The following is a 27,405-nucleotide window of genomic DNA, read 5'->3' as shown; positions in this document are numbered from 1 at the left end:
CTGTGTACATGGGCGTACAAAGGCCCAACATGGCCCACGAGTGCAGGATATTTAAAAGCCCTCACAAAACAGCGACAGGTTTCTAAGACACTTGTCTCTTACTTTCATTCCAACACAAATTGAACAATACTAGGCTTTTGCTTTTTCAGGCCCTAACAGAAATTCCATGGTTTAGGAGATGACGTACACCCGTACCACTCCACAGGGAGAGTGGTCTGGTGAACCCCTAACCCCTTTCCTCTCTGAACGAGGCAAAGCTCAGACTTCACCTCTACCCCTAAACAAGGCACCCAAACACACGTCACAGTAAATAAAGGACATCCAGAAAATACCACAGGCAGAAGTACTTTATTTGGCAATTTTAACATGACACGTAGGAAAAAGAACCCTGCCCTCCTTCACCAGCCTCCCCAGAAATCCCACCTTCCTATTTCAAGACAGAGTAATAACAGCACCATTTTACACGAAAGGGAACAGCCACAGCCTTGGCACCATTTCTGGTTCCACTTTCCATGGAAGGGCAGAGAAGCACTGCTCAAACCCCACCACCGGGTCAGAGCCCAGGCAAACAGCAGCAGCCACATCTGACCCTTTGCATACACGAGAGCCCAACACTCTTCCTGGCTCCCAAGCCTTCCCAAGGTGACCCTGTTTCAGCCACCATCATGCAGCAACTCCAGTCCCCTCCAGGCCCACTCTGGGGAGCTGAGCAATGATGAGCAGAATCTTCATGTCTCTGGCAGGCGGAGGAGGGTTCCAGAAGTGGTAGAGATGCTGTGCAGGAGAAAGACAAGGCTGGAGCCAGACGCCTAGGCTCAAGTTGTGAGGAGAGCTTATAACTTGGGAAGGGGTGTTCCCGGGTTCCAGAGAAGAATGAGATCCACTGGCCTTCACTAGGGAACTAACAATGAGCTGGGAGGAAATCCGACCTTGGGTCATTGCTCCATCACCTGCCAGAGGCCAGGGCAAGACTCACCAGTCCACTAGCTGGGCCCCAATGAGGTCGTGCACATGGTAGGTGAGACCAAGCCGTACAACAGCAGGAGCCCGCCGGCCCAGGAGCTCTGATAAGAGCAGCTCCCGATACTTGGACTTCCGGACCATGCCAAGGACAGCCTGGCGCCCTGGAGAAGTGGCAAAGGAGAAGGGAAAGGTGAATAAGGCGTAGAGGCCTGAGGAGTCACCAAAAGGTGAGGGGCTGTAGGCCTGAGCTGCAGGCCTGAGCTGCAGATGGGATACCTTTAACAAAGTACTTGATGAATCTCCCAGCTCCAGGCACAGCTAGCCACCAGCTTCCAGCATCTCGGACGGTGAGGACTCCTGCGTTCACCAGATGCCTGAGGGCAATGGGAAGCCAGCAGAGATGAGGTCTGGGCTCTGAGAACAACCTCTCCTCCTCATCCATTAATATTTACACAAGTCTCGAGAAACATGGGCAACCACGCAAGAGAAAGTGGATAACAACACCCCAACCTGGGGTGGTTGTGTGCTTGCACCAACTGCCTCTGTTGGTGCAGTTGCTTGTTCCAGGACCCCTACGTGGACTGCCCTCCCTCCACTCTCTTTTCCTGCTACTATTACTCATTCATTTAAATAGTTTCTCTTCCCTGACCACACGTCCTGACACACATTCAGTCTCAGGACTGAGAAGAGGAATCAGGGTCTTCTGCGCTCCCGCCACTACCTAGGCAGACCTCGCCAAGGCTCCCATCACATCTCTCTGAGAGTGTGTCCGCCCATGTGAGACCGGTGCTACAGCTCTTCAAATACTTTCACATATTCCATGCGTTACAAAGTAGGAGGCCTGAGCCAGATAGAGCCTCTCAAAATTATATTTTTCTTTAGTGCCTGCCCAGTTGTTTTTTAGCTTTGGGGTTTTTTTGTTTTAATGTGAATGTTTAGGGGTATCCCAACTCCTATCATTCTCTATCCTCTTAGTCCTAGTATAATTAACATCAAGCTTTTACGGTTCCTGCCAGGCCCCTGCATGCTTTTGATAAGCCACCAAGGACTGAATTCTATTCCAGGGCTCTTTCTAAGGCCCCAGGTAAGATAGGTCTCCTCTCTTGTGGGGAGGAATAAAAACTTGGGTCATTTTATTAAAAAGAAGAGTGAGCCTTTTGGCAGCTTTTCTGGCAGGTTCACCAAAAAAGCAAAAGGACAGGCTGCATGGAACTGGAGGGAGCCAGGGAGGCGTCAGATGCCTGACTTTGTTGGTTCCACAAGTCTCACGTGATTTCTGAGTCCCTGAAGCCAAAGGTCTGTGTCATTTGGTCCTGCTGGAAACTAAGGTCCCCACAGGCTGGAAGTACTGAAGCTAGAAATTTCTGCACTGCCCCAGCATACGGTCGGCCATCACAGGCCTTGAGGACCTAGAAGCAGAGATGAGAAGCATGGTCCGTCCCCATCCTCACTCTCCACCAACCTCTCCACCCCTAGGACAGCATTTCTCTTCCTGTCTTACCTCTTGCTCAGATCCTTCCACCTCTCATACCCTTCCTCCTCCTCCTCCTCCTCCTCCTCTCCCTCCTCTCCCCACTCTTCACCCTCTCGCTCCTCCCTCTTTCCCTCCTGTCTCTCTCCCTCATATTACTACTTACCAGGGCCCTGTGCCCTCTCCATGGGATGTGGGGGCAGAGAAATTCTTTCTTTTGTTTTTATTTCTGTTTCCCAACTTCCCTATCTCCCCCAACCTGTTCCCTGCCCCTGGCACCCCTGACACACAGAGTCACATACTCTGGTCCTGTAGTCCTCAGTGAAGATAATTCCGTGGGCATCCAAGTCAAAGCCCAGCTGGACGATTCTGATCTCCCCCTGCTCTTGAAGCTCCTTCTGTCTCCACAGAGAAGAGAGTGAAAAGAGGGGTATCAGGGTAAGATGCTCTGCTATACTCTGGGCACTCGCAGGCAGGGAGATTCTGTCAATATTGGGGCAAATTTCTCTTAGTAAAGAAAAAACTGTGTGAGAAGATAATCAGGTAAATGACCAAGCAGCCTTTTCCAACTAGCTACCCACTATCTCATCCACCTGCCTTATCTATGGTCTGTCAAACAGTCAATATAATTTTCTAAGACCAGGCACTAAGATAAAATAATGATTAAGATGCAGGCTCTGGCTTCAAAACATTAACAGGAAAATTCTGGGTGGGGTAAGGTGGGGAGGAGTATGGGATTCAATGTTTAAAACAAATAAAAATGAACCAGGACTTCTGTTTATGAGAATACAGCAAGAACTAATACACCTGTTGAAAATTAACTAAAATGCTGGATAAAATGTTATTTAAAAATTGTTTAAGACCAGGTACAGTGGCTCATGCCTGTAATCCAGCATTTTGGGAGGCTGAGGTAGCAGGATCAATTGAGGACAGGAGTTCGAGACCAGTTTGGGCAACACAGTGAGACCCCCATCTCTACAAAAAATGTAAAAACTTAGCCAGGCATGGTGGCAGAGACCTGTAGTCCTAGCTACTTGGTAGATTGAGGCAAGAGGATGACCTGACCCAGGAGTTTGAGGCTGCAGTAAGCTAGGATTGCAACTGGGCAACACAGTGAGACTCCGTCTCTTAAAAAAAATTGTTTAGACACTAAAGAGTTCACAAGATAACAGGAATTACCACTAATATAACATCTAAGTAGGCCGGGTGAGATGGCTCACACCTGTAATCCCAGCACTTTGGGAGGCTGAGACAGGAGAATTGCTTGAACCCAGAAAGTTGCTGTGAGCCAAGATCATGCCACTGCACTCCAGCCTGGATGACAGAATGAGACTCCATCTCAAAAAATAAAAATAAAAATAACTGGGGCCAGGCACGGTAGCTCATGCCTGTAATCCCAGCACTTTGGGAGGCTAAGGGTGATCACTTGAGGTCAGAAGTTCAAGACCAGCCTGGCCAACATGATGAAACCCAGTCTCCATTAAAAATACAAAAATTAGCTGGGTGTGGTGTCAGGTGCCTGTAACGCCAGCTACTTGGGAGGCTGAGGCAGGAGAATCACTTGCACTCAGGAGGCAGAGGTTGCAGTGAGCCAAGATCATGCCACTGCACTCCAGGTGACAGGGTGAGACACTGTCTCAAAAAAAAAAGTAATTGGAACATGGAGTGCATTTATTAATCTAGGCAAATCTGCCCGGAACATTTTCAAAAGTAACTGGGTGCATAAGGAAACAAAACTCAAAGAGACAATAAAAACAAACCCCAAAAGACAAGTAATAGTGGATTTATCAAAAAGACAAAAAAAACAAAACAAACAAACAAACAAAAAAATGGCAGTTTAGGAGGCCGAGGCAGGTGGATCATTTGAGGTCAGGAGTTTGAGACCAGCCTGGCCAACATGGTGAAATCCCATACCTATTAAAAATACAAAATGTGGCCGGGCGCAGTGGCTTATGCCTGTAATCCCAGCACTTTGGGTGGCCAAGGGGGGCGGATCAAGAGGTCAGGAGATCGAGACCATCATGGCCATCATGATGAAACCCTGTCTCTACTAAAAATACCAAAATTAGCTGGGTGTGGTGGCATGTGCCTGTAGTCCCAGCTACTCAGGAGGGTGAGGCAGGAATTGCTTGAACCCGGAAGGCAGAGGTTGCAGTGAGTTGAGATCGTGCCACTGCACTTCAGCCTGGGCAACAGAATGAGACTCCACCTCAAAAAAAAAAAAAGGAAAACCAAGGGAACAATGACCATAGCAGTCACCTCCCAGGGACACTCTGATCAGAGACATTTTGATCAGAGAGGAATATATGTGGGATACTGGCCATGTTCTATAGTTTGACCTAGGGAGTAGCTAGATGGGTATCTGCTTTATAAACATCATTTAAATTATATATGTTTATATTTTCATTTGGCAACTTTTAAAGGCTTTTAAAAATAAAAGCTAACACCAATATATTAAAAACAACAAATACTTCTTAAGGAGTGGTTCCATCTGGCATGCTTCCTCACAGGAGACGTAGTGAGGGAGACTAGCTCACCTCAAGGGACAGCCAGACTGCCTTCCTTTTCTTCCCTCTTTTCTTGAAAGATCACTATTAACCTTCTACCTGCTAAATCCAATGAACAGATTTCAGTTCTGGGTTTTTTTTGTTGTGTTTTCATTTTTTTTTAGAGACAGGGTCTCACTCTGTCACCCAGGCTAAAGTGCAGTCGTGCAATCATAGCTCACTGCAGCCTCAAATTCTTGGGCTCAAGCAATCCTTCTGCCTCAACTTTCTAAACAGCTAGAACAACAGGTGCATACCACCATGCCCAGCTAAGAATTTTTGTGTTTCAATTTATTTTATTTATTTGGTAGAGATGGGGTCTCAGTTATTTAGTAAAGACGGGGTCTCACTTTGTTGCCCAGGCTGGTCTCAAACTTTTGGTTTCAAGCTATACTCCTGCCTCAGACTCCCAAAGTGGTGGGATTACAGGCATGAGCCACCACACTCAGCCTAGATTTCAGTTTATATTTTACTTTACCTCTTCCCTCTTCTTAGACCATGTCTTGAATCACAGGTTCTAATACTGCCAACTACTTCACTTTCTCAAAAATCTCTTTACTTTTACAATAGGCCTCTTCCTGGGTTACTTTTTTTTTTTTTTTTTTTTTTTTGAGACAAGGTCTAGCTCTATCACCCAGGCTGGGGTGCAGTGGTGCTATCTCAGCTCACCTCCCCAGATGAAGCAATCCTCCCACCTCAGCCTCCCCAGGCGCGTACCACCACGCCTGGCTAATTTTTGTATTTTTTTGTAGAGATGGGGTTTTGTCATGTTGCCCATGCTGGTCTCAAACTCATGAGCTCAAGAGATCCACACACCTCGGCCTCCCAAAGTGCTGGGATTACAGGCGTGAGCCACCGCCCCGGCCTTGGGGTTCCTCTTAACTCAGGCAATTCCTTCTCTGCCTCTGCCACAGATTCCTCTTCTTCTGCTTTCCCTTTATGTCAGTGGATCTCAAATTTTAAGGCACACTTAAAAAGGACTTGAGGCAGTTCAAAAGTGTAGAGTCCCAAATCCCACCCCAAGAGATTGTAACTCATTAACCTTGGATGAGTCCCAGGAACCTGTATTTTTTAAATAAACAGCCCATGTAATTTTGACACAGGCATAACTCAGCTCATACATTCAGTAACACTGCCTTAAATGACAGTGTTTCCCAGCATGGTGGATTTGACCCTATCAACTTCCACTCTAAACTTGGAGTCCTTAACCATGGACCTCAGAAGATTAGTGAAGTATTTCCCCCCAACTGTACATACATCCTATGTATATGTGGCATACGTGCATTTTTCTGGAGAGAAATAGCCATAACTTTTATCACCTTCTAAAGATTATAAAAAGGTTAGAAATCACTCCTCTACTCACTCTTCCTACTGGATCTCACCACATCCACAGAATTAACCACTTGCTATTCACACCTCCATGACTTGTAATTCTATTATCACTGGCCCAGAATTCTCTCCAACTCTAATATCCACTTGTCTAATACGTTTGTCTTTGGATGCTCCACATGCACCATCAACTCAACTTGTACAAAATTAAACACATTATCCGTAGTCCAACAACTAAATGTGCTCCTAATATCACCAGCCACGCAGTTATCCGGAAAATCTGAGTTGTCCTGGACTCCTCCCTTTCTCACTCTCCTCTCCCTCCGTACTGCACTGACCTAATTTAGGCCTTCACCACTTCTCAGATGCAGTGTCTTCTTAGCTGACCTCCCTGCCTCATCCACTACCTCCAATACACCATTCCCTCTCTCTATGACATTCTCTACCAGCCCATCGCCTCAGTGTAAGATGGAAACAACACTGATGTACAAGGCCTGTCATGATCTGACGTCTGTCTGCACTCCCAGTGCTCTATGTTCGAACCATGCCCCATGACTCGGTTTCCCCAAAAGCCTCGTTCTTCTCCCTCCATGACTGAAATGCCCTGTACTGCCTGCGGCCCATTTAACAGGGTCTCTGTGGCACCCCAGTGCCCGGAACAGTGCCCTCCCCTGAAAGGCCTAATGCTTGCTGAACAGCTGGCGGAGTGACTGAGGGACAGGAAATTTTAGGAGTCAGGAAAGGGGCCTCCGGCGGTCGCACCGACGCCCCTCACCAGCTGCCGGTCGGCCACGGTCCTGTCAGGCACGAGGCTGTACACCTGGCTCCTCAGCACGATGGGCGGCAGAGCGTCCTCAAACAGACCTCGCGGGAACAGCTGCATGAGCTCTGATACAGCCGCGCGCGCCGAACCTGGACCGAGAAACCGGGTCAGAGACAGGGAACTGGGGCGGGGACGCGGTTCCAACAAAACTCTCGGCTACCGGAAGCGAGGCCCCACCCAGCTAGGGTCCTTAGCCCCGCCCCGGGGTTGCCATGGTTACCTGGCTCGCCACGAAGAGGATCCGACTCCACAAGCCCTCGCTTCCGCCGCCTCTTAACTCCAAAGGTCTCCGGGACCAGGTGATGCCTCTTTCGGCTCATATCCCGGGATTTTATGGTACCGGGGAAGAGGTAGGAATGGAGGGAAGAGAACCTGAAAATAGGGTCTTCCGGCGCAGAACAGTGACGTACGGTCTCCCCGGGCGTCCCTCCTAGACCAGGTGATGACGAAAAGGGCGTCAACTTGTCATCCCTCAGGCCAGTCAGTGTTGGGAGGGGCGGTGGCGACGCAGATACCCGCACCACGTCCGCCGGGCCGGGCCTCACGCCGACCGCGGATTGGCTCCCTCCAAGGGCACGCACGCCTGGGTACTCGTGGGCGGCGTGGAGGGGCGCCGGTGGCCACGTTGGGATCAGCCTCCTTCGTAAAACTCACACCTCCCCGGCCCCGGGAGGGGTTTGCCCCCCACTGTCGCTGAATGATTGCATCATCGAAAGCAGAAAAACCACTTTTGCATCCTTCGGCCTCTGGTGTGCCTGCCATGACGTCATAGCCCTGCGGAGGTGGAAGTTGGGGAGCTTTGAGGTAACTGGATTCTTGATCTGAGCGCAGGCGTCCTTCCTAACCTCACTGCATTTGGAGGACCTGGAGGGAGGGTGGGTGAAGGGCAAGGAAAGAGGCAGGATGAGAGGTTAGCCGCGGTGGCGTCTGAGGGGCCTGAATGTTTCAAGGCCAGAACCTGGCGATCAGGTGGCTCGCTTAGTCCTAAACCAGTCATCCTTCTCCAGGCCTCCTCTGTAAAATGGAAACTCTGTCCGCCTGCTTCCCTTAGGACCTCATGGATCCCAGGGGGACCAAGAGAGGAGCTGAGAAGACAGAGGTAGCTGAGCCTCGGAACAAACTACCCCGTCCAGCACCTTCTCTGCCCACAGACCCTGCCCTCTACTCTGGGCCCTTTCCTTTCTACCGGCGCCCTTCGGAACTGGGCTGCTTCTCCCTGGATGCTCAACGCCAGTACCATGGAGATGCCCGAGCCCTGCGCTACTATAGCCCACCCCCCACTAACGGTCCAGGCCCCAACTTTGACCTCAGAGACGGATACCCGGATAGATACCAGCCCCGGGACGAGGAGGTCCAAGAAAGGCTGGACCACCTGCTGTGCTGGCTCCTGGAACACCGAGGCCGGTTGGAGGGGTGAGCAAAGCGTGGCAGGCAGTATATCTGGAGACCCGTACTACCCTCTAAAATTAGGAGAGCCACAGCCGGGGTGAGAATCAGTCCTTAAAAGAAACAGACTATTCTTCGAGGGGAGCATCTCACTAATGCTTGTGTCAGACCTTCAGCCTGTAACTCCTGCCTCTCAGGGGTCCAGGCTGGCTGGCAGAGGCCATAGTGACATGGCGGGGGCACCTGACAAAATTGCTGACGACACCGTATGAGCGGCAGGAGGGTTGGCAGCTGGCAGCCTCTCGGTTCCAGGGAACACTATACCTGAGTGAGGTGGAGACGCCGAAAGCCCGGGCCCAGAGGCTTGCTCGGCCACCGCTCCTCCGGGAGCTTATGTACATGGGATACAAATTTGAGCAGTATATGTGTGCAGGTGAGTTGCCCCTGCTTCATAGCCCCCTTCCCCTTCCCAAAGATTGAGAGCCCCCTACCCCTGCTGCTGCTTCTCTCCTTGTGCAGACAAACCTGGAAGCTCCCCAGACCCCTCTGGGGAGGTTAACACCAACGTGGCCTTCTGCTCTGTGCTACGCAGCCGCCTGGGAAGCCACCCTCTGCTCTTCTCAGGGGAGGTAGACTGCACAGACCCCCAGACCCCATCCACACAGCCCCCCACCTGCTATGTGGAGCTCAAGACCTCCAAGGAGATGCACAGCCCTGGCCAATGGAGGAGCTTCTACAGGTTCAGGACAGGGGTGGGCAGGGCGAAAGCTTAGACTTGAAGGCTGGGAAAGGGACTTGGGGAGGAGGGTGAAGGCAGAATGGAGGGTGGACGAGGGGTCCCACTGACCCCTTGCTTTTCCTGACAGACACAAGCTCTTGAAATGGTGGGCTCAGTCATTCCTCCCAGGTGTCCCGAATGTTGTTGCTGGCTTCCGTAACCCAGAGGGTTTTGTCTCTTCCCTCAAGACCTTTCCTACCATGAAGATGTTTGACTATGTCAGGGTAAGGGAATGATGCTGCAGCTCCCACCCGCATCCCCAAACACCAAGACCACAGGTCTAGCGTCCAGGGCAGCAGCCTGCCTTCCCCTCGTCCCACCACCCCTACTGCCAATCTTCTGCCTCCTCTGCCTGCTCCAGAATGACCGTGACGGCTGGAATCCCTCTGTGTGCATGAACTTCTGTGCCGCCTTCCTTAGCTTTGCCCAGAGCACGGTTGTCCAGGATGACCCCAGGTGAGGCATTTGGCTCTGTCCATCCTCTCTGGATCCCAGGATCCAGCCTCTGGTCCTCAGCTGATTCCTCCCTCTGCCCCCCAGGCTCGTTCACCTCTTCTCTTGGGAGCCTGGCGGCCCAGTCACCGTGTCTGTACACCGAGATGCACCCTATGCCTTCCTGCCTATATGGTATGTGGAAGCCATGACTCAGGACTTCCCATCACCCCCCAAGACTCCCTCCCCCAAATAGTGATGTTTAGAGGGGGGCAGTCATATCTCTGTGTGCAGATAATAAAAGCGTATTTCTAAGAGGTTCTGCTATCTTCTTAGCTGAGTCATCCCTGCCCAACAACTCAAGCACACACAGTGGTTTGCTGTTTTATCATCACATTTTTACATGGGGCATTCACTGGGTGTAGAGGCTGGCCGCAAATACGATGTCCCGCCGTAGCAAGGTAGCCGCTGTCTCCATCTTGGCGCCCAGCACAGGCTCTCCTACTAGGCGGGCTGCCCCCCGCAGTGAGCGACACATCTCAGCCAGGCGCTGAATGCAGCGGACCACCAGGCCCTCAGGGGTTCCTGAGAGCCCTGCCAACTCGGAGAAGGGCTGTGGGGAAAGTAGGGTGAGAACTGGATGTGCTCACCCTGGGCAGGCTCACCCTCAGCCAGCCGTCTGCAAAATCCCAAACCTCAGGTACTCACCATGCCCCGGGCCCACTCATACACAACCTCAACCAGCCCAAAATTCAGCTCGCCCACAAATTCCTCCACCGTCTGGTTCAGGCCACAAGCCACCTGGACCTCACCAATCCGCTTGGCCACAGCCCGAACACGTTCTATTCCCTGCAGGGAAGAAGGAGAGATTAAGGCCTGCCTTCCTGCTCCAGGAGAGGGAAGGACTAGATCAAGAAGGCAGCCATTCCCATCCTCGGGGCACTTACAGGGCAGCAGGGGGTCACCTGGGGGACTACCTGAGGGTGGAGGTCAGGAATGCTACAGCCGTGGCAGGGAGAAAGGAGTGATATCCCCTACCTGCTTGAGAGTGTTTGGGAGTTGATCTCCAGCGTCCCCAGGGCTCTGGCAGACCAGGCCAGAGAGCAAGGCAGCAATCTCCTCAGGCCGCAGGGTGCTTAGTGCATTGTCAAACATGAGCTCAGTGAGGAGCAACTCATGGCTGCTCATGGCACAAGCCACCCGCCCTGCCAGCTTCACAGTGCCTGCCTCGTCCACATAACCCAGGGTTCGGAGCACCTGTAAGAAAAAGAGTGGGCATTGGACACCCTGCTATCCCCTAGCCCCCCGCCCCAACCACTGCCCCGCCCACCTCTACTCGCTGGTGGTACTCAGGAAGCAGCAGCAGTGACTGATCTGACAGTAGGAAGCGCAGCCGCTCCATCTCCTTCTGTATCTGCATTCGCTCCCGCAGCTTCAGGTACTGCAGAGAGCCACCCGTCAGCCTTCTCCTTGCCCCTTAGCAGGGGTGGACTGAAGACAAGGGCTGAGATGGGGGTGGTCGGTCTACAGGGAACCACAGAGGAAAAGCCCCTACTCCCAGCTCGGGAGTTAGCACCCAGGGTCCTACCTGGGCTGGAAAACGGGGGCTGTGTACACACTGAGCCCCCCGGATCAGCTCCTCCAGCTTCCGGGCCCGGAGCCCACCCTCTACAACTGACACGTCTTTGAGCTGCAGGTCATTGACAGGGTCAAGGGTTGGGGGTCCGGCTGGGTGAGCCTGAGCCAGACGCAGTAGTTCCTGGACAGCAGTGGTCACAGCTGCAAGGGGAGGATCCTTCCTGAAGAGGGAGGAGATCTTAAGATCTGGGGTGAGATCTTCTCTCCCACAGAAGCCCCCCTCAGGCTGTGGGAGCCCTCTTACTACAACCCCCACTTCACAGTCTCCCTTAGGCTGGAGGAGCCCCCTCACTACAACTCCACCACTTCATAGTCTCCCTCAGGCTGGGGAAAACTCCCAGACCACTGCCCCTCCCCGCTTCTACATGCCCCTCTGGAGGAAAAGGGCCTCCCTAGCATCTCTGACTTGAATTTTGGCTGCTGCCTCTTGCTGAAGTCCTCCAAGATCTTCTCCCCATTCACCCGGAGCACTTTGGTGGTGATGGCAGCCATATCTCCTTGCTGGAGCTTGACTACGGTGTGCTCACAAGGCCCTGTGAAAAAGGGAGAGCAGGGCAGACCTTGCCGTGGACCCAGGCATCCTGCTCATACTGCTGGCAGAAAACAGGCATCTGCCGCACTCTCACCTTCAGGCAGGAACAGCTTGAATCCCACGAGGTCATCTGGATAGGGCACCTCTGGAGTGGCCGGCCCCCTGTCCTGTGGGTCCTGGGACAAGGGCTTATCACACAAGACCAGGGTTGTGAATACTCTGCTGGTGGAGTTCGAGGAGACCTGGGGGTGGTCAGAGAGGCCAGGAGAGCGGGGTGTGAGGAGTAGACATCAAAGGTAGGGACCAGATACCTACCCTTGGGCAGGAATCAGGAAGCAACCATGCAGAGCTCACCAGTAGAGAGGGGCGACCAAGTCAAGCGATCAGAGCAGACTTCTTGGGGTGGTGGGAGGAAGGAGTGAGCATGATGTGGTGATGGGAAGGGAGAGGGTGAAAAGGAGGGCAAGAGGGGAAAATGAGGACCCTGTGGTGATGCAACCTGCCCTGGCCAAGTGGGGAAAATGGAGAGAGGGCTTGCTTCCTCCCACCCTCTGGAGTCCAAATTCCCATCACCCTCACCTGTAGGATCACTCCCAGTGCGTTGTGATGCTCCTGATTCTTCACAACCACCACCCTTCCTGCTGAGAGAGACTTCAACCCGTTCACAGACTCCATGATGCGTCGCTGAAGAGCAGGGACGCACACAAAGCACAGATGGGAGGAGGCATCACAGGGACAGACACTTGGACTAAGTTTAATAGCACCTAGAGTGACACGATCTCCTCCTCCCTTCTCCTGTCACCCCCTCAGCACTCCCACTTGCTCACCTGAATCATGTGCTGGGTCTCTGTCAGTTCCTCCCCCCAGCCGTAATATTCAGGCAGGTCGACCAGTTGGCCAGTCATGTCAGGCTCCTCCAAAGCCCCCAGCCTCTTGGTCAGTTCGGCCAGGGCTTGTTCATGGGCCTTGGGTGGAAGCAGGGGGAAGCTGTGAAAGGGGAGTCTCCAGGCCCAGTCTGCCACACCCCCGACCCTCAACACACTGGCCTCTGGATGCCTACCTATTCCCAGCCTGGCTTTGTCCAACCTCCTGCTCCACATACTGGTTACCCAGGCTCCTTACCTTGCTGTCCTTGCGGGAGGGAAACTCAGAGAAGCTCCTCTTCATCATGTCCTCCACCCTGAGGGCATCTACCCGCAGCAAGTTGAGGATCATAGTGTACGTGAGGCGGAACTGGGACTGCAGCTGGGATGGCTTCCCCTGGAATCAGGTCAGAGAAGTCAGTGAGATCAGGGTGGGACCTACTGCACCCCAGCCAGTCTTCTGGACTGGGCCTACTCCCATCACACCTGGTCCCAGCTCTGCAACCATGGGGCCTTTGACAAACCACTTGCTCACCTCTTCTGTAACATAAGGGAGCAAACTGAAATAAATAGACTCAAAGGCCCCATCTAGCTCCGTATTCATGGGGGAGAAAACTGGAAGAGATAGGCTTCAATCTCATCCTTGGATTCGCTCACTCCTACCTCGGCTTCTCCCAGGCAAAACAAAAAAGTCAGAGGAAGCTGAGCGCTGTGGCTCACACCTACAGTCCCAGCACTTTGGGAAGCTGAGGCAGACAGATTGCTTGAGCCCAGGAGTTCAAGACCAACCTGGGCAACATAGCAAAACCTCATCTCTACAAAAAATAGAAAAAAAAAGTTAGCCAGGCATGGTGCATGTGCCTGGAATCCCAGCTACTTGGGAGGCTGAGATGGGAGGATCACTTGAGCCTGGGAGGCAGAGGTTGCAGTGATCCAAGACTGTGCCACTGCACTACAGCCTAGGTGACCCTGCCTCCAAAAAAAAAAAAAAGAAGAAGAAGAAGAAAAAGAACAAGTCAGAAGAGAGGAGAATGGAAGAATCCAGCAAGGTCCTGGAGCTGGGGCCCTGCCCAGGATGCTGGGTCACTCACCATCATCATGCGGTGCAGGTCTGCCATCTCGGGCACTCGGCCCTTGCAGAGCAGGATAACGGTGCCTGTGGGGTCCAGGCCCCTCCGCCCTGCCCGACCTGCCATCTGCACATACTCCCCAGGGAGCAGGTCCCGGAAGGTGGAGCCATCGTGCTTGCGCATGGAGTCAAACACTACTGTACGAGCCGGCATGTTTACTCCCATGGCAAAGGTCTCTGTGGCAAACAAGACCTGGGACAGAGGAGAACGGAAAGGATCAGCAAAGGCTCTACGTATACACGCCCCCAGCCTTGGCCAAGCCCACCTTACTTTGTAGGCACAAGGCACCATCCCAGTTGTTACTTATGGGATCTCATCGAACTCTCCAGGCAAATCTATGGGATTGGTACTATTGTTTTCCTCATTTTACTTATGTAGCTACTTATTTCTATTTCTTTCCTTTTACCCCCATATCCCATTCCCATCCCTGACTGCAATCATTCCAATGTATCCAACAAATATTTTTATATAAATATCTTATAGAATATGTCTTCTTTTGTGAACTTGTAGTTTATAATTCATATAAAAAGTGGTTATATATCTGATTTTTTGTTTCTTCTTTTTCTCCACCTAGTGTTTCAACATCTGTCCATGTTCCTGTGGTCACTGCTTCCAACTGCTGCAGAACACTGAGTGCACCCCCCACACTAACTTTCCCTCTCTCCCAGGGAAGGGCACCCTGGTACTACCAACACCCTGCCACCACAAACAAAGGAAGGGTTCTCTCTCAGACCACGGTGAGAATTTCTTGGTGATACATACCCAGGAATGAAATATAGGCTCAGAGTATGATATACCTTTTGTTTGTTTGTTTGTTTTTGTTTTAAGATGGAGTCTCACTCTGTCACCAGGCTGGAGTGCAACGGCGTGATCTTGGCTCACTGCAACCTCCACCTCCTGGGTTCAAGCAATTCTCCCGCCTCAGCCTCCCGAGTAGCTGGGACTACAGGCACGCATCACCGTGCCCAGCTAATTTTTGTATTTTTAGTAGAGACAGGGTTTCACCACGGTGGCCAGGATGGTCTCAATCTCTTGACCTTGTGATCCACCCACCTCAGCCTCCCAAAGTGCTGGGATTACAGGTGTGAGCCACCATGCCTGGCCAATATAGTTATTTTGTCTAAATAGTGCCAGGGTGCATTCCAAACTGGCTAGGCATCCTGTACAAGGATTCCCAGAACCCTGCAACTTCCTACAACTCTGGCAACACTCGGCATTAACTAGTTTCCTAAATTTTACCAGTCTAATAGCTATAAAGTCGTATCTTGTGAGTACTTCCATTTGTATATTTCTGATTACTAATAACTTTTCAAATTATTAGCTAGCTTGCTAGCTTCCTGGGTTTCTTTTCTGAGACCTACGTGTTCATATCTTATGCATCCCCATTTTAAGATGAGAAACCTGAAATTCAGGAAGGTTAAGTAATTTGTCCAGGATGATACTATGAATACACGGTGGACCTGGGATTCAAACCCAGGTAGTCTGGATTCAGAGCCCAGGTTCTTAACCACAGCACTGGCCTGCCTAAACCTCTGCCCCTCTGCCCTCTGGGCAGCCCCTAAGCAGGTAACAAGCACCGAGGAGTCCCTTTCCCACCACCACATGCACCTTGACCAGGCCACGGCTGAAGAGCATCTCCACGATCTCCTTGAGGATGGGCAGGATGCCGCTATGGTGCACACCCAGGCCACGATTCAGGAGCTCTGACATGTGCAGGACCTTTGGTGGGAGGAGGCCCATGGTCAGGGATGGAGTCTCAGAACACCCTATCCTTACCAGTCTGCTAAATGTGTACATGCATACACACATACACACATAGATGCACCTGGGGCAGCTGGCGGTCAGAGCCACGGAGGCGAGCAAGGCAGCGCTGCAGGAAGAGGTGGATCTCACTCTTCTCTGAACTGGTGGTGAGGTCAAGGGAGGTGAGGCCTGAGGCCTGCTCATCACAGCGGCCCCGGGAGAAGGTGAACACCACCACAGGCAACTGGGCCCGTGTGCGGAGGGAGGCCAGGAGGGACAGGTAAACTCCGCGGTCCTGGAGAAGGAAGGGGAAGGGGCAGAGGTTGAGTTCCTGAACCAATGAGAGGTGAGCTAGTGTTAACTGGGGCAGTGCTCAAAGTTCAAGTCAAAACCCCTGGGGAACAACGAAAAAAAAAGATGGGAGGAAAAATGGGCTGGCAGGTACAAAACCCTCCCAGTTCTCACCTGTGCAGGGCCCCCCTGATGTGTGGGCTGCTTGGCCCCAAAGGTCTGGGCATGTTTGCTCATTCTCTCCTTCTTGGCCTCCACAGCTGCATAGTACCTGGGGCACAGGGAGGGGTAGCCGTCATGTCCAGCTAGGGGCCCAGCCCTAACTCTTTCCCCCATCTCGGGGCTCACCCTTTTGTATGGAAGGCTCCTCGAGAGTCCAGCAACAAAAAGAGCTCCCCCTGGGTCTTGGAGCTGTTCCCTGTGAAAAGATAGTGCTCCAGGGGCACGGGGCGGGTTACAGTGCTAATCACATAGATCTGACGACGCTTCAGTCGCCTGAAGGAAGGAGAGGGTAGCAAGTCAGGGATGGGAGTGTGGGAAGGAACCCACATCCCCACCCCCTTCCCTACTCCTCCAACTTTACCCAGTCTTTCCTGAGACCCAAAATGGAAGGCTATCCCCAACATCCCATTCCATTTCAACATGCAAAGTAATCTGGACCCAAAGGGGATCCCACAGCCACCAGGTGGGACATGTTCCCCAGCATCACCCCTAAGGCCTGACCACTCTCCTTGCTGTGGTAGACTTAGTCCCCCCACTCCAATCAAGGAGTACTGTAGCCCCCATCAACCAGGCAACCCAGGACACACGTCTCACCCAATCCAGTCAGCAAACTCAAGGGCGTTGGGGACGGTGGCACTCAGAAGGATGATAGAAACGTGGTCAGGGAGCATGATGAGCACCTCCTCCCACACGACCCCACGCTGGGCACAGAGAGGGAAGAGAGGTCACAGGAGGGCAGGGGCTGCCCTTCTGCCCCTAAAGAGGCACGGGATTCCGTATGGGGGTAAAGAAAGCAGGAAGGTGCCCTGAGTGTGTAGAATAAGGGAGCCGTTCAACTGGTCCCAAAGGAAGGGACTGCCGGCATCTGTGGAGCCCAAGGCCCTTACCTCGGCATCATTGATATAGTGAACCTCATCAAAGATGACCCACTCCAGGTCCCGAATAACATCTGAGCCACTGTACAGCATGGAGCTGGGGAGAAGAGGCCAAGGATTGACTCCCCAGTGGCTCGTCTCCATCCCCTCTTCAGACAGCACACTCTCCACAACAGCCACATCTTCCCAGCCAAAACTCCCCTGTATTGAGTGTCCATCTCTCACCGAAGGATCTCTGTGGTCATGATGAGGCAGGAGGCCTCCGGGTGCAGCTGCACATCCCCAGTGAGCAACCCCACATCCCCAAACGTGTTTCGGAAGTCCCGGAACTTCTGGTTGCTCAGGGCCTTGATGGGCGAAGTGTAGATGGTGCTGGGGAAAGAACATGAAGTTAGCCAGTCCCTCTGCAGACTCATGGCCCACGCCTCCTCTCCCACATGGAGCTCTCGCAGAAGCATGCCCCAGAAGCTTAGTTGCTCCACTTCTTCACCCAAACTGCCCTACATTCTCTTTCATGATATAACCTCAGAAAAATTCTGTCCCCAACCCCTTCCTAAACTAACCCAGGTCATTCTTCTAACCTTTCTCCCCACCATGCCTTTTCGTTTCTCTCTGAGCTCTTGTCTCAGTCTCACCCCTGAACCTCTCACTTAAAGGATGAGCTAGAGAGGTGGAGGAAGAGATGGGATTTTCAAAGGCTGCAGGAGAAAATGGGGCTGGCTGGTGAAGGGGGAGGTTGGCGAAGCAATTTGTACCGTGTCATGTGTTTCTGGGCCAGGGCAATGGCATATTCAGCCACAACTGTTTTTCCTGCAGATGTGTGAGCTGCAACAAAGACAGAGTCATGCCGCTCCAAGTGCAGGATGGCCTGTTTCTGAAACACATCTGGCTCAAATGCCCACTATGGGAGAGAGAAATAGACAGGAGCTGAAGAAAGGAGCAGGGCCTTCCTGCCTCCTGCTCATGGAGCACACAGGGCAGGGGGATGAAGGCCAGAGCCAGCCGAGGCTAGGACTAAGGACCAAGACTGGCCTGGGATGGATATGACCTCTGGCGGATAGAGGAGACAAGGGGTCGGCTGGGAGTGTGACCCAGCAAGAGGTAGAGGAGCATGTGAAGATGGGGCCAAAGTACCTGGAAGGCTGGCTGGGGAATGAGGCGATAGAAATCACCAACGGGGGAGGTGGCATCCACAGGTATGGCCCACTGCTCCTGAGGTGGAGGCTCTGGGGCTTCTGGGGCGGATACAGCTGTGGATGCTTCCTGGAAGAGTCAGGGGTAGGGGTGATAAAGATACAACCAGAGGGCTCTCGATTACCACTCCTCCCAAAAGATGTCCCTTTCTTCCCCTCAGACCCATCCTAGCCAGCCCACATCCTGGTGGCAAGGCTCTTTCTTGCCTCCACTATGCAGAACCACCAACCTTCAACACTAGGTCCTCCAAACTGCTTGCTCGGGCCAGGGGAGTACTGCAGGGAGAGGCTGAAACAGCGTCCCTTCTGGAACCTCCTGGCTGTCCCACTGCCTCATTCTCATCCTCGTCACCCCCACCCAAATCCAGAGGCTCCAACAGATAGCTAAGGCTTAGCAGTCCAGGAGCTGGAGTTGGACGATCTGAGAAGCAACGCAACAAGGTCAACCTCGTCATGCTGACATCTCTGTTCCTTAGGAGAAAGACATATTTCTCCTACACCCCACTCAAAAACCAAAACGAACCTTTTGGTGCAAAGTCCATGCCTTTCTTGAAACCAGGTGGAATAGTAAGAAGATCTGTAGGACAGGGACATGGAATCAGGGTCACTGCACCCTGGTGAACAAATTGTGTACATTATATAAACCTAAAAGATATCATTTACAGGACAGATGCTGTAGATGGGGATGTTTGCTATGACACTTTCCCAACAGATGACAGTAAAGGTTGTTATGGACAGGATATCTTTTTCTAATTTTCTCAGAGGCACGGGAGGGCTAGTAGTAGCACAGTGATAGCGTGGGCTCTTCCTCCTCAGGGCTCAGACTCAGAGCCCTACCTTACCTTTCTCAAAGTCTATCTCCTCCTCAGCCTCCTCCCATGTGTTCAGATCTGTTATGGTGGGTTCATCCATCCCCCCTGGGAAGAGACAGGACAGACAGGGATTCATGGGATGAGGATAATACGAGATAGGTGGGGAACCCTTCCCTGGAGATTAAGGACACCCTCTTCTACCATCCCATCTCCACAAGAGTCACCTGGCCAGAAGGGATACTGAGTTGGATTTCCCCATAAGGACTGGGAGGCTGGCCCTGGAGGCCGGCGAAGAGACAAGGAGGTTGTGGCCGAGAGATTTGTGTTCTCCAGCAAGACCTAAAGCAAGAGATCAGAGCCCCAATGAGGCTGAGCTTGTCTCTGATCACCTCCCCTTCTCCCCAACTCTGTTTCTTATGACCCCTGACCTCCTACCTCTTTGTAACCTAGTATCTGGCCTGTGGTTGGGTGTCTTTGGGCCTGTAGGTCAGATGGGACTGGGGCTCCCAGGACAGCCAAAAGAGACCAGGGATCCATCTTCCTTTGCCATTTTCTGGAGAGAAAAAAAAGTAACTTTTGGGTCTTTTTTCTTCCTCTGCCCCAGCTTCCTTCAGGAACCCATCACCCTAGTCTAAGCCCCTCCAGACTCCTCACCGGGCTGAGTGCTCCACACCATGCAGAGGCAGCCAGGCTGGGGATGACAGAAACAACTGTTCTGCTTCTTGCTGCAGATCTGGGGCACAGGGAGGGAGGCCATGGGGAAGCTGAAACAAGGGCAAGATGAGAGGCATTAGGTAAGGAAAGAGAGTAAAATGCAGACAAAAGAGGTGATGGGATTTGTGTTCAGATCAGAAATGGTAGATGTGTCAAACAGACTAGGACAATCAGGCTTGGCCAAAAACTACCCGCTACTGAATTACCTGGGGTAGATTTTGGATTTCAGAAACATGGAGGCTGGACCTAGGAATCTGCATTTTTAAAAAGCTCCCTTGCTAGTCATGAAGCACATGAAATTTGAGACTCACTGATTTTAGAAAAAGGGGTACCAGACCTAAGGATGATGAGTTGGAGGCTCAAAGCCTAGCATCTCAGTCACCAAGTGCCCTGGTGCTTGGAGACAGAAGGGAGCTCCATGGAGAAAGCGCAGCTCTGAAAGCAAAAATATCCCCAGGACTCTCTGCTGTCTTCACATGGACTGCAGGTACACTGGGCTAGAAGCTGTCCAACACCCGTTCAGGCTGGGATGGACAGCAGTACAAGCACAGATGAACAAGGTTAAGCTAGATCCTACCGTGAGGAGGGTGAAGGAGGTTTGGACTCAATGAGGGTCAAAGGTTAGGGTCAAAAGTCACTCACGCTGCTCTCCGGAGTTCCAGGCAAGTTCAGCAGCTCCCAGCGACCCGTGCATCCGAGCTCCACGGCCCGAAGGGGTAGGTCCAGGGGATCTGGAGGAGGTAGCACTACGGGGAAAAGTCAAAAGTCAGGGGTCAAAGGTCATTCCATGTCTGCTACTCCGTGCCCTTTCACTCCCCTCCCCCTCACCGAGTCGCTCTGTCTCCATCATTCTGGAGCCACAGCAGCTGCCGAGCAGCCCGGAAATGCTGCAAGCAGTCCCTGCGAGGTAAGCCCCGCCCCGGAACGGGCGGAAGTAGAGACAACTTCCGGCACGGCCCCGCCGAGAGCGTGAACTATCGCTGCGGAGGGGCAGACCTGGACCGGTGGAAGGCCGGGCGGAAGTGCGTGCCTGGGGCCGCCTTGGTTACCGCGTTTTCCGCCCTTAGCTACGTCATCGTTGTGAGCCCGCTATCAGCGGCCAGCGCGGGCGCGGCCGGAGACCGTGGGGCCCGCGGTTGCCGCCCCCTCAGGTAAGGCCCTCTGCTTCTCACTCTTCGGCCCCTTTTTTCATAGCCCTTTCTCTCTTCTTCCTCTTTGAGTTGCTCTGAGGGCGCTACGCTGGCTCCACCGCCTTCTCTGCCGTTCGAACCCCGCGGCTGTCCTTACCCCAGCGAGGGTAGGGGGGTCGGGTGCCATCGTCTTGCCGACGGAGTGGGTGTTTGTCCCTCCCTGAGCCACATGGTTCCTCGAGGTGCTGGTGTCTGTGATCCCTGGAGACAGGAGGGAATGCTGGATGATCCCGACCAGCGGGAGCTTGGACAGCATCCTGGTTTAAGCAAGGAGTAGGGAAAGCCAAAGGCAAGAGTAGGCAGACCTGAAGGGGTGGAGTTGGGTACAGTGTGGACGGCGTGTGAACCCCGGGTGGTAACAGGGGAGAAAGATGTCTTGGGCCCTGCCCCTGAACCAGGAGCCACCATGTTGGTGATACCCCCCGGACTGAGCGAGGAAGAGGAGGCTCTGCAGAAGAAATTCAACAAACTCAAGAAAAAGGTGAGGGACTGTGTGTGGACATGGCCTAACCTTTCACAGACTCTGCACTCTGAGAAGATCTGGGGTGAGTGTGAGCGAATGGGAAAATTTTTCTGGCCCGTATCTAGAGATATATCACCCACCTCACAGTGTAGCTTCGAGAGGTGGGCTTTCCCAAGCCCTGGTGTGAACCTTCTGTCTTTTCTATGCAATCGGCGATGGGATTGTCTTCCTTTCCAATGGCTTTTAGTACCACCTAAGGGCTGATGATCCTCAAGTTTGTTTTTCCAGTTCTATCCAGTGTCATACTGATAAACTTCAGATACCCAAAGTTGGAGCTATCATCTTTCTATTCTTGATCTTCCAAGTAAGATTGACTACACCAATTCTGCCACACGTTTGGACTCAAAATCTCATCTCTGACTTCTCCGCTATTTGCATAGTCAAGCGTTTGCCAAGTCTTCTTGTTTTTTCTTTTGAAGCAATTTTTCCTGTTTATTCTTCATTGTGTATTCCCCCGAGCAGGGCTTTATTGACATTCACATGGGCGATTGTAATGGTCTGTCAACAAATTTCTCAGTCTTTTTTTTTTTTTTAACAGACTTCTTCACTCTTGGTCAAACCATCCATTGAAAACACAAAATTCTGCTCCCTCTGTTTCTCAAAAACCATAAATGGTTTCACATTGTCTATATAACAAAGCCCCAAAACCTTAGTTTGGCAGCCTTGTGTAGTAAAGTAGAACTATTCACTACTCCCAAAACATGCATTCCCAAAGCGTTCTTACCTCTGCATGTTTGCCATCCTGTCTTCTTTTTCTAAAATACCCTTCTTCTCTCTGTGTTGTGCAGAGATACGGGGGAGGGCCTAGTTTAATAGCCATTAAACATCAGAAAATCTTACTAGCTTTCAGCTATGAATAATCTGCACCTCTTACCGTATTGCTAACTCACTCGGTTTATTTTTATTTCTCAGGCTATAAGCTTCTTGAGGGTAGGAACAATGCTTTATCCTCCTGGATATCCCTGTTACAAAGTCATGTCTGGGCCTTATTCAATATGCAGGAAACAGATGGATGAAGCCTCCAGGAAAGGCACATAGACTTATACTTACTTGCAGCTTATATCCTAGGATTCTAGTCCATGATCAAATTCTTTGTCTTCAACCTCAAAAATGTAACACTCTGGAAAACCTCTGGGTTCCGTGGTTTGGTTAGATTAGGAATTTCCAGCATCATTCATGATCTAGGGGACCAGAGGCAAGAGGCAGAGCACATCAATGCACCACTCTGAGGACATCAAGAAAGATGGTCCCTGGAGTGATGTGCCCAGGGGTCTTGGGAGAGGAACCGGCTAGGGGCTGGCCCTCACTGACCTCTCTTCTCTCACCCTTGTTCCCAGAAAAAGGCATTGCTGGCTCTGAAGAAGCAAAGTAGCAGCAGCACAACCAGCCAAGGCGGTGTCAAACGCTGTGAGTGACAGGGGAAATGGGGATGGACTGGAAGTGGGCAGCATGGGGCTGACCTTCATCATGGCCTGGTCAACATAATGCCTCTTCCCCTTATCACTCCAGCACTATCAGAGCAGCCTGTCGTGGACACAGCCACAGCAACAGAGCAGGCAAAGCAGCTGGTGAAATCAGGAGCCATCAGTGCCATCAAGGCTGAGACCAAGAACTCAGGCTTCAAGCGTTCTCGAACCCTTGAGGGGAAGTTAAAGGTGAGCACAAACAGAAGGATTGTTTAGAGGGCATCCCTCCAAGTTGGAATGTAGATGGGTTTGGGGAAAAATATGCATACTCAAGCACTGGCAAATTGCTGTACCATTCTGAGTTTTGCCTCTCAAATATAAAATGAAAAAACTAGATGACTCCTGAATTCTCCATTTTACAAATTTTGTAGTTCTAATCCACCTTGGATTGGAGCTCTTGGAATATGTCGCTCTAAGGGATGGAAAGGGCAGAAAATGTTATCAGATTCAAGAGAGGTTGAAATAAACTGAATATATAACATATCAAATCACTTATAAAAAGTATCAGCCGGGCGTGGTGGCTCATGCCTATAATCCCAGCACTTTGGGAGGCCAAGGTGGGCAGATCACTTGAGGTTAGGAGTTTGAGACCAACCTGGCCAACATGGTGAAACCCGTCTCTACTAAACATAACAAAAATTCGCAGGGCATGGTGATGCACGCCTATAGTCCCAGTTATTGAGGAGTCTGAGGCCAGAGAATTGCTTGAACCCAGGAGGCACAGGTTGCAGTGAGTGGAGATCGCACCACTGTACTCCACCCTGGGCAACAGAGCAAGACTCTATCTCAAAACAAAACCAAAAAGCTGCAATGGCAGGTGTGGCAGTGGCTCTTTCCTATAATTAGAGCACTTTAGGAGGCCAAGGTAGGAGGATTGCTTGAGCCCAGGAATTTGAGACCAGCCCTGGCAACATAGTGAAACCCTATCTCTCCAAAAAAAAAAAAAAAAAAAAATACAGAAATTAGCCAAGCATGGTAGAGCGCATCGCTAGTCTCAGCTACTAGGGAGGCTAAGGTGGGAGGATTGCTTGAGCCTGGGAGGTCAAGGCTGCAGCAAGCTATGATTGCACCATTGCACTCCAACCTGGACAACAGAGCAAGACCCTGTCTCAAAAAATAAAAACAAATAAATAAAACCACATAGTCAAATAAGAAATGTATATAGTGTTAAAAGGAAAGAAGAGATCAGAGGAAATCTAGAAGAGGGTGAGGGAAGAGGAACATCTCTGTTCCATGGTTGGGCAGCCTCCTGCTCCACACTGAGGTAGGTCTCTCCCCTCTCCAGGACCCCGAGAAGGGACCAGTCCCCACTTTCCAGCCGTTCCAGAGGAGCATATCTGCTGATGATGACCTGCAAGAGGTAAAGGCTTCTAATTTCTGTCCCTGAGGGGTTGGAGATGGAGGAACATGAGAAACTAACTTATTTTGGACTACATGTTAGCAACTGGGAATCATCTTAACTGTTCTTGGTCTCTTTTACAGTCATCTAGACGTCCCCAGAGGAAATCTCTGTATGAGAGGTTAGAGAGTAGAGATAAGACTGGGCCCACTTGGCGGGGTTGATTTCCTGAGTCCTTGGGAGGTTTGGGCTGTAGAAGCTGTGCTATTGAGGGAATATTGAGTCTCCACAGGGTCCGAGGGGAGAAGGTAAAACCCCCCTTTGATCGTCAGTCTGCATCTCCCCAGCTTTGTGTCTTCTAGCGATCGACTTCGAGAACTAGGGCCAGATGGAGAAGAGGCAGAGGGCCCAGGGGCTGGTGATGGTCCCCCTCGAAGCTTTGACTGGGGCTATGAAGAACGCAGTGGTGCCCACTCCTCAGCCTCCCCTCCCCGAAGCCGCAGCCGGGACCGCAGCCATGAGAGGAACCGGGACAGAGACCGTGATCGGGAGCGGGATCGAGACAGAGACCGAGAGCGGGACAGGGATCGGGATCGGGATCGAGATCGAGATCGAGATCGAGACCGGGAACGGGACAGGGATCGGGAGCGGGAGCGGGATCGAGACCGAGACCGAGAGGGTCCTTTCCGCAGTGAGTGATCTTGGCTGGAGGTCAAGGTGACCTTAACTGAGGTTTATGTGGGTCCTACTAAGTGAAGTGTGGGATGGACCATGTCTTGTGACTGTGATTCCTGCTCCCAAAGGGTCGGACTCCTTCCCTGAACGGCGAGCCCCTAGGAAAGGGAATACTCTCTATGTATACGGAGAAGACATGACGCCTACCCTTCTCCGTGGGGCCTTCTCTCCTTTTGGAAACATCATTGACCTCTCCATGGACCCACCCAGAAAGTAAGGATGACGACAGGGCATGATGAGAAGTCCTGGGCGAATCCTGGGGTGTGAGACTTGAGGGAGGAAGCTGCCCTCCCGGCAGCCGCCTGTGATCGCTGGGTTTGGCTGGGTCCAGAAGAGCCCCTTGGCTCTCCACTGACCCTGTTTTTTCTTATCCCAGCTGTGCCTTCGTCACCTATGAAAAGATGGAGTCAGCAGATCAGGCCGTTGCTGAGGTTGGAACTTCGCAAATCTGTTCTTCCCATCGCTTCTGCTGTTCTCATGTGTTCTCATCAAAATACTAGATGCCAGGAAGAAGTTGGTTCCTCTTGATAAAGTCTCTCCCTATTCACACAGAAAAACTTACATTCTCAGATTCCTTATTCAGTCTACTCCTAGGATAGCAACTCCTGGAATAGCTTCTTTGGTTTATCTGTAATGTTTTCCTCCCCATCCTCTGCCTCCCCTCTTCTGCTTTAGCTCAACGGGACCCAGGTGGAGTCTGTACAGCTCAAAGTCAACATAGCCCGGAAACAGCCCATGCTGGATGCCGCTACTGGCAAGTCTGTCTGGGGCTCCCTCGGTAAGAATGGGATTTTCTTTCCCATCCTCTCCCCTACAGCACACTCCTTTTGGTTCCCCCACACATCCTTGGGTTTCCTAGAGATTATCGAGGTCAGAGTGTGTGCAGAGGCTGTGGGAATGGGAAGGAAAATTTCAGATCATCTGTTAGTTAGAAGTAAAGAAAGGAGAGAAAAGGATTGAGAACAGCTTCCAAAGCAGCGACTGGAACAGGGAAGAAAATGGGAGCTGGAGTGAGATTGGTGAGAAAGATGAGTGTCTCATGGGGCTTGTTCATTTTGAGATGGAGTAGAGTGAATTTCGTAAGTATTTGAAATTAGGGGTCTGGAACTCAGGTGTGAGGTAAGGAATGAAAACATAGATTAAGTCATCTGCATCACAGGGTGGCTCCCCGATCATGAGGGAGACTGATTTTGGAGAAAAAAAACGACCCAGGACTAGACTTGAGGAATACTCAGGGACTATGTTAGGAAACAGGACTGTCCACCTTACGCCCCACGTGTCTCCAGCTCTCCTGACACGTTAGGCTAACGTTGAGCCTAACGTTAGCAAAGGAGACAGGAGGAGGGGTCAGAGGGCTGGGAGCAGCACCAGAGGGGCCTGGGCCACTGAAGCGAAAGGACACATGCTTTGAGAAAGAGGGAGTAGCCAGCAGTGTCAAGGTACAGAGATCACAGGATGGGAAGTGGGTGGGAGAGATTCTCTCTAGGTCAAGGGTGGTGGGGATGGAATCTTTGGATGGGGTGAAGAGAGTAACATGTCTGGTGGAGGGAGGAAAAGAGGAAGGGGAAGAAACAGCTAGAGGCTTGAGAGAGAATGGTGAGGGCCAAAGCTACATGCTGGATGAGTTCTGGTGGAGCTAGTAGTATTCCTTAGTATGAGTAACCCATTTACCTGAAAGTAGATTTTCCTGGGAAAGGAGTGAGCAGAAAGAAGGACTCAGAGCAACAGTGGCCTTTCAGGCAAAAGAAAGGAACTAGAGTTGACCAGCATGTCAATAAAGGGCTACAGAGGTTTTCTAGTTTTTAGCTTCTGACATACTGACTATAAGTAGTGGGTTAATATCATTCATATATCTCAACAATGACATTTGGGATTTTTCTAAGAACAAAACATTCATCAAAATGTCCACTTACACTCTCCTTTGCCATGGGTTGGCACAAAGGAGCTAAGGAAGACAGGCCATCCTGGCCACCAGAGGGCAGCGTGGAAACTGGGTTTCCAGGGGCCAGCAGCCAGGACTGAGGTGGTCAGGAGTCAGCCTCAGGGTCTGATCTATGATCTCCTTTAGACCTTAACTGTTCCTCTCCTCCCTCCCTAGCTGTCCAGAACAGCCCTAAGGGTTGCCACCGGGACAAGAGGACCCAGATTGTCTACAGTGATGACGTCTACAAGGAAAACCTTGTGGATGGCTTCTAGGGAACAGAGCTGGATTCCTTGTGCCTCATATGCCCCAATGCTGGTCTCAGTAAAACACTGAGGTGGAAGCTTACACATCTCCCTCAGCCTCTGGTTTTTCAGCACTTGGGATTGGGGTTAAGCCTTTAAAAATGGGTGTCAGGTTTGATCTCAGTGTAACAACATGGCCAGTGCCCGTTCCCCACTCCCTTGCCCCAAAAGGATCTGGAACACAA

The 27,405-nt window shown here is 51.7% G+C and overlaps 4 protein-coding genes across 9 annotated transcripts; 2 read left to right on the top strand and 2 right to left on the bottom strand.

Annotated features, from left to right (window-relative positions):
• Window positions 1–332: 332 nt before the first annotated feature.
• On the bottom strand, window positions 333–8,737 carry STK19 (serine/threonine kinase 19). 2 transcript variants are annotated; one of them, XM_025381595.1, is made up of 8 exons: window positions 8,590–8,737; window positions 7,353–7,996; window positions 7,085–7,221; window positions 2,737–2,832; window positions 2,233–2,372; window positions 1,240–1,337; window positions 977–1,124; window positions 333–774 (listed from the first exon to the last, which is right to left on the bottom strand). In XM_025381595.1, exons 2-8 carry the CDS (start codon window positions 7,450–7,452, stop codon window positions 729–731), a joined length of 765 nt encoding a protein of 254 aa, XP_025237380.1. In that variant the 5' UTR covers window positions 7,453–7,996; window positions 8,590–8,737; the 3' UTR covers window positions 333–728. The 2 variants fall into 2 exon arrangements, with proteins under 2 accessions (XP_025237380.1, XP_025237379.1); XM_025381594.1 differs by lacking the exon at window positions 8,590–8,737 and having other exon boundaries at window positions 7,353–7,562; window positions 7,648–8,164.
• DXO (decapping exoribonuclease) lies at window positions 7,426–10,050 on the top strand. The gene is made up of 8 exons (XM_025381587.1): window positions 7,426–7,431; window positions 7,609–7,936; window positions 8,184–8,545; window positions 8,716–8,951; window positions 9,038–9,257; window positions 9,385–9,520; window positions 9,658–9,752; window positions 9,837–10,050. Exons 3-8 carry the CDS (start codon window positions 8,190–8,192, stop codon window positions 9,982–9,984), a joined length of 1,191 nt encoding a protein of 396 aa, XP_025237372.1. The 5' UTR covers window positions 7,426–7,431; window positions 7,609–7,936; window positions 8,184–8,189; the 3' UTR covers window positions 9,985–10,050.
• Window positions 10,051–10,104: 54 nt separating this feature from the next.
• SKIV2L (Ski2 like RNA helicase) lies at window positions 10,105–20,980 on the bottom strand. 2 transcript variants are annotated; one of them, XM_025381579.1, is made up of 28 exons: window positions 20,570–20,980; window positions 20,384–20,487; window positions 19,682–19,791; window positions 19,463–19,580; window positions 19,252–19,366; window positions 19,058–19,132; window positions 18,739–18,792; window positions 18,446–18,636; window positions 18,157–18,285; window positions 17,778–17,923; window positions 17,248–17,394; window positions 17,035–17,119; window positions 16,742–16,848; window positions 16,274–16,420; window positions 16,100–16,196; window positions 15,717–15,929; window positions 15,500–15,610; window positions 13,853–14,083; window positions 13,021–13,158; window positions 12,726–12,863; window positions 12,478–12,582; window positions 11,993–12,140; window positions 11,773–11,899; window positions 11,317–11,527; window positions 11,059–11,169; window positions 10,767–10,985; window positions 10,437–10,577; window positions 10,105–10,341 (listed from the first exon to the last, which is right to left on the bottom strand). In XM_025381579.1, exons 1-28 carry the CDS (start codon window positions 20,589–20,591, stop codon window positions 10,141–10,143), a joined length of 3,741 nt encoding a protein of 1,246 aa, XP_025237364.1. In that variant the 5' UTR covers window positions 20,592–20,980; the 3' UTR covers window positions 10,105–10,140. The 2 variants fall into 2 exon arrangements, with proteins under 2 accessions (XP_025237364.1, XP_025237366.1); XM_025381581.1 differs by lacking the exons at window positions 19,058–19,132; window positions 19,252–19,366; window positions 19,463–19,580; window positions 19,682–19,791 and having other exon boundaries at window positions 20,570–20,636.
• NELFE (negative elongation factor complex member E) lies at window positions 20,674–27,405 on the top strand. 4 transcript variants are annotated; one of them, XM_025381591.1, is made up of 11 exons: window positions 20,674–20,892; window positions 21,330–21,412; window positions 22,792–22,861; window positions 22,964–23,109; window positions 24,206–24,280; window positions 24,403–24,440; window positions 24,607–24,950; window positions 25,063–25,207; window positions 25,371–25,425; window positions 25,670–25,772; window positions 27,093–27,401. In XM_025381591.1, exons 2-11 carry the CDS (start codon window positions 21,338–21,340, stop codon window positions 27,188–27,190), a joined length of 1,149 nt encoding a protein of 382 aa, XP_025237376.1. In that variant the 5' UTR covers window positions 20,674–20,892; window positions 21,330–21,337; the 3' UTR covers window positions 27,191–27,401. The 4 variants fall into 4 exon arrangements, with proteins under 4 accessions (XP_025237376.1, XP_025237378.1, XP_025237377.1 ...); XM_025381593.1 differs by having other exon boundaries at window positions 20,830–20,892; window positions 24,697–24,950; window positions 27,093–27,405; XM_025381592.1 differs by having other exon boundaries at window positions 20,831–20,892; window positions 24,622–24,950; window positions 27,093–27,405.

Source organism: Theropithecus gelada, chromosome 4 (genome assembly GCF_003255815.1).
Source record: "Theropithecus gelada isolate Dixy chromosome 4, Tgel_1.0, whole genome shotgun sequence".
NCBI classification, from domain to species: domain Eukaryota; kingdom Metazoa; phylum Chordata; class Mammalia; order Primates; family Cercopithecidae; genus Theropithecus; species Theropithecus gelada.
Note: the sequence above shows the minus strand (reverse complement) of the source record. Positions and strands in the feature narration are given on the sequence as shown.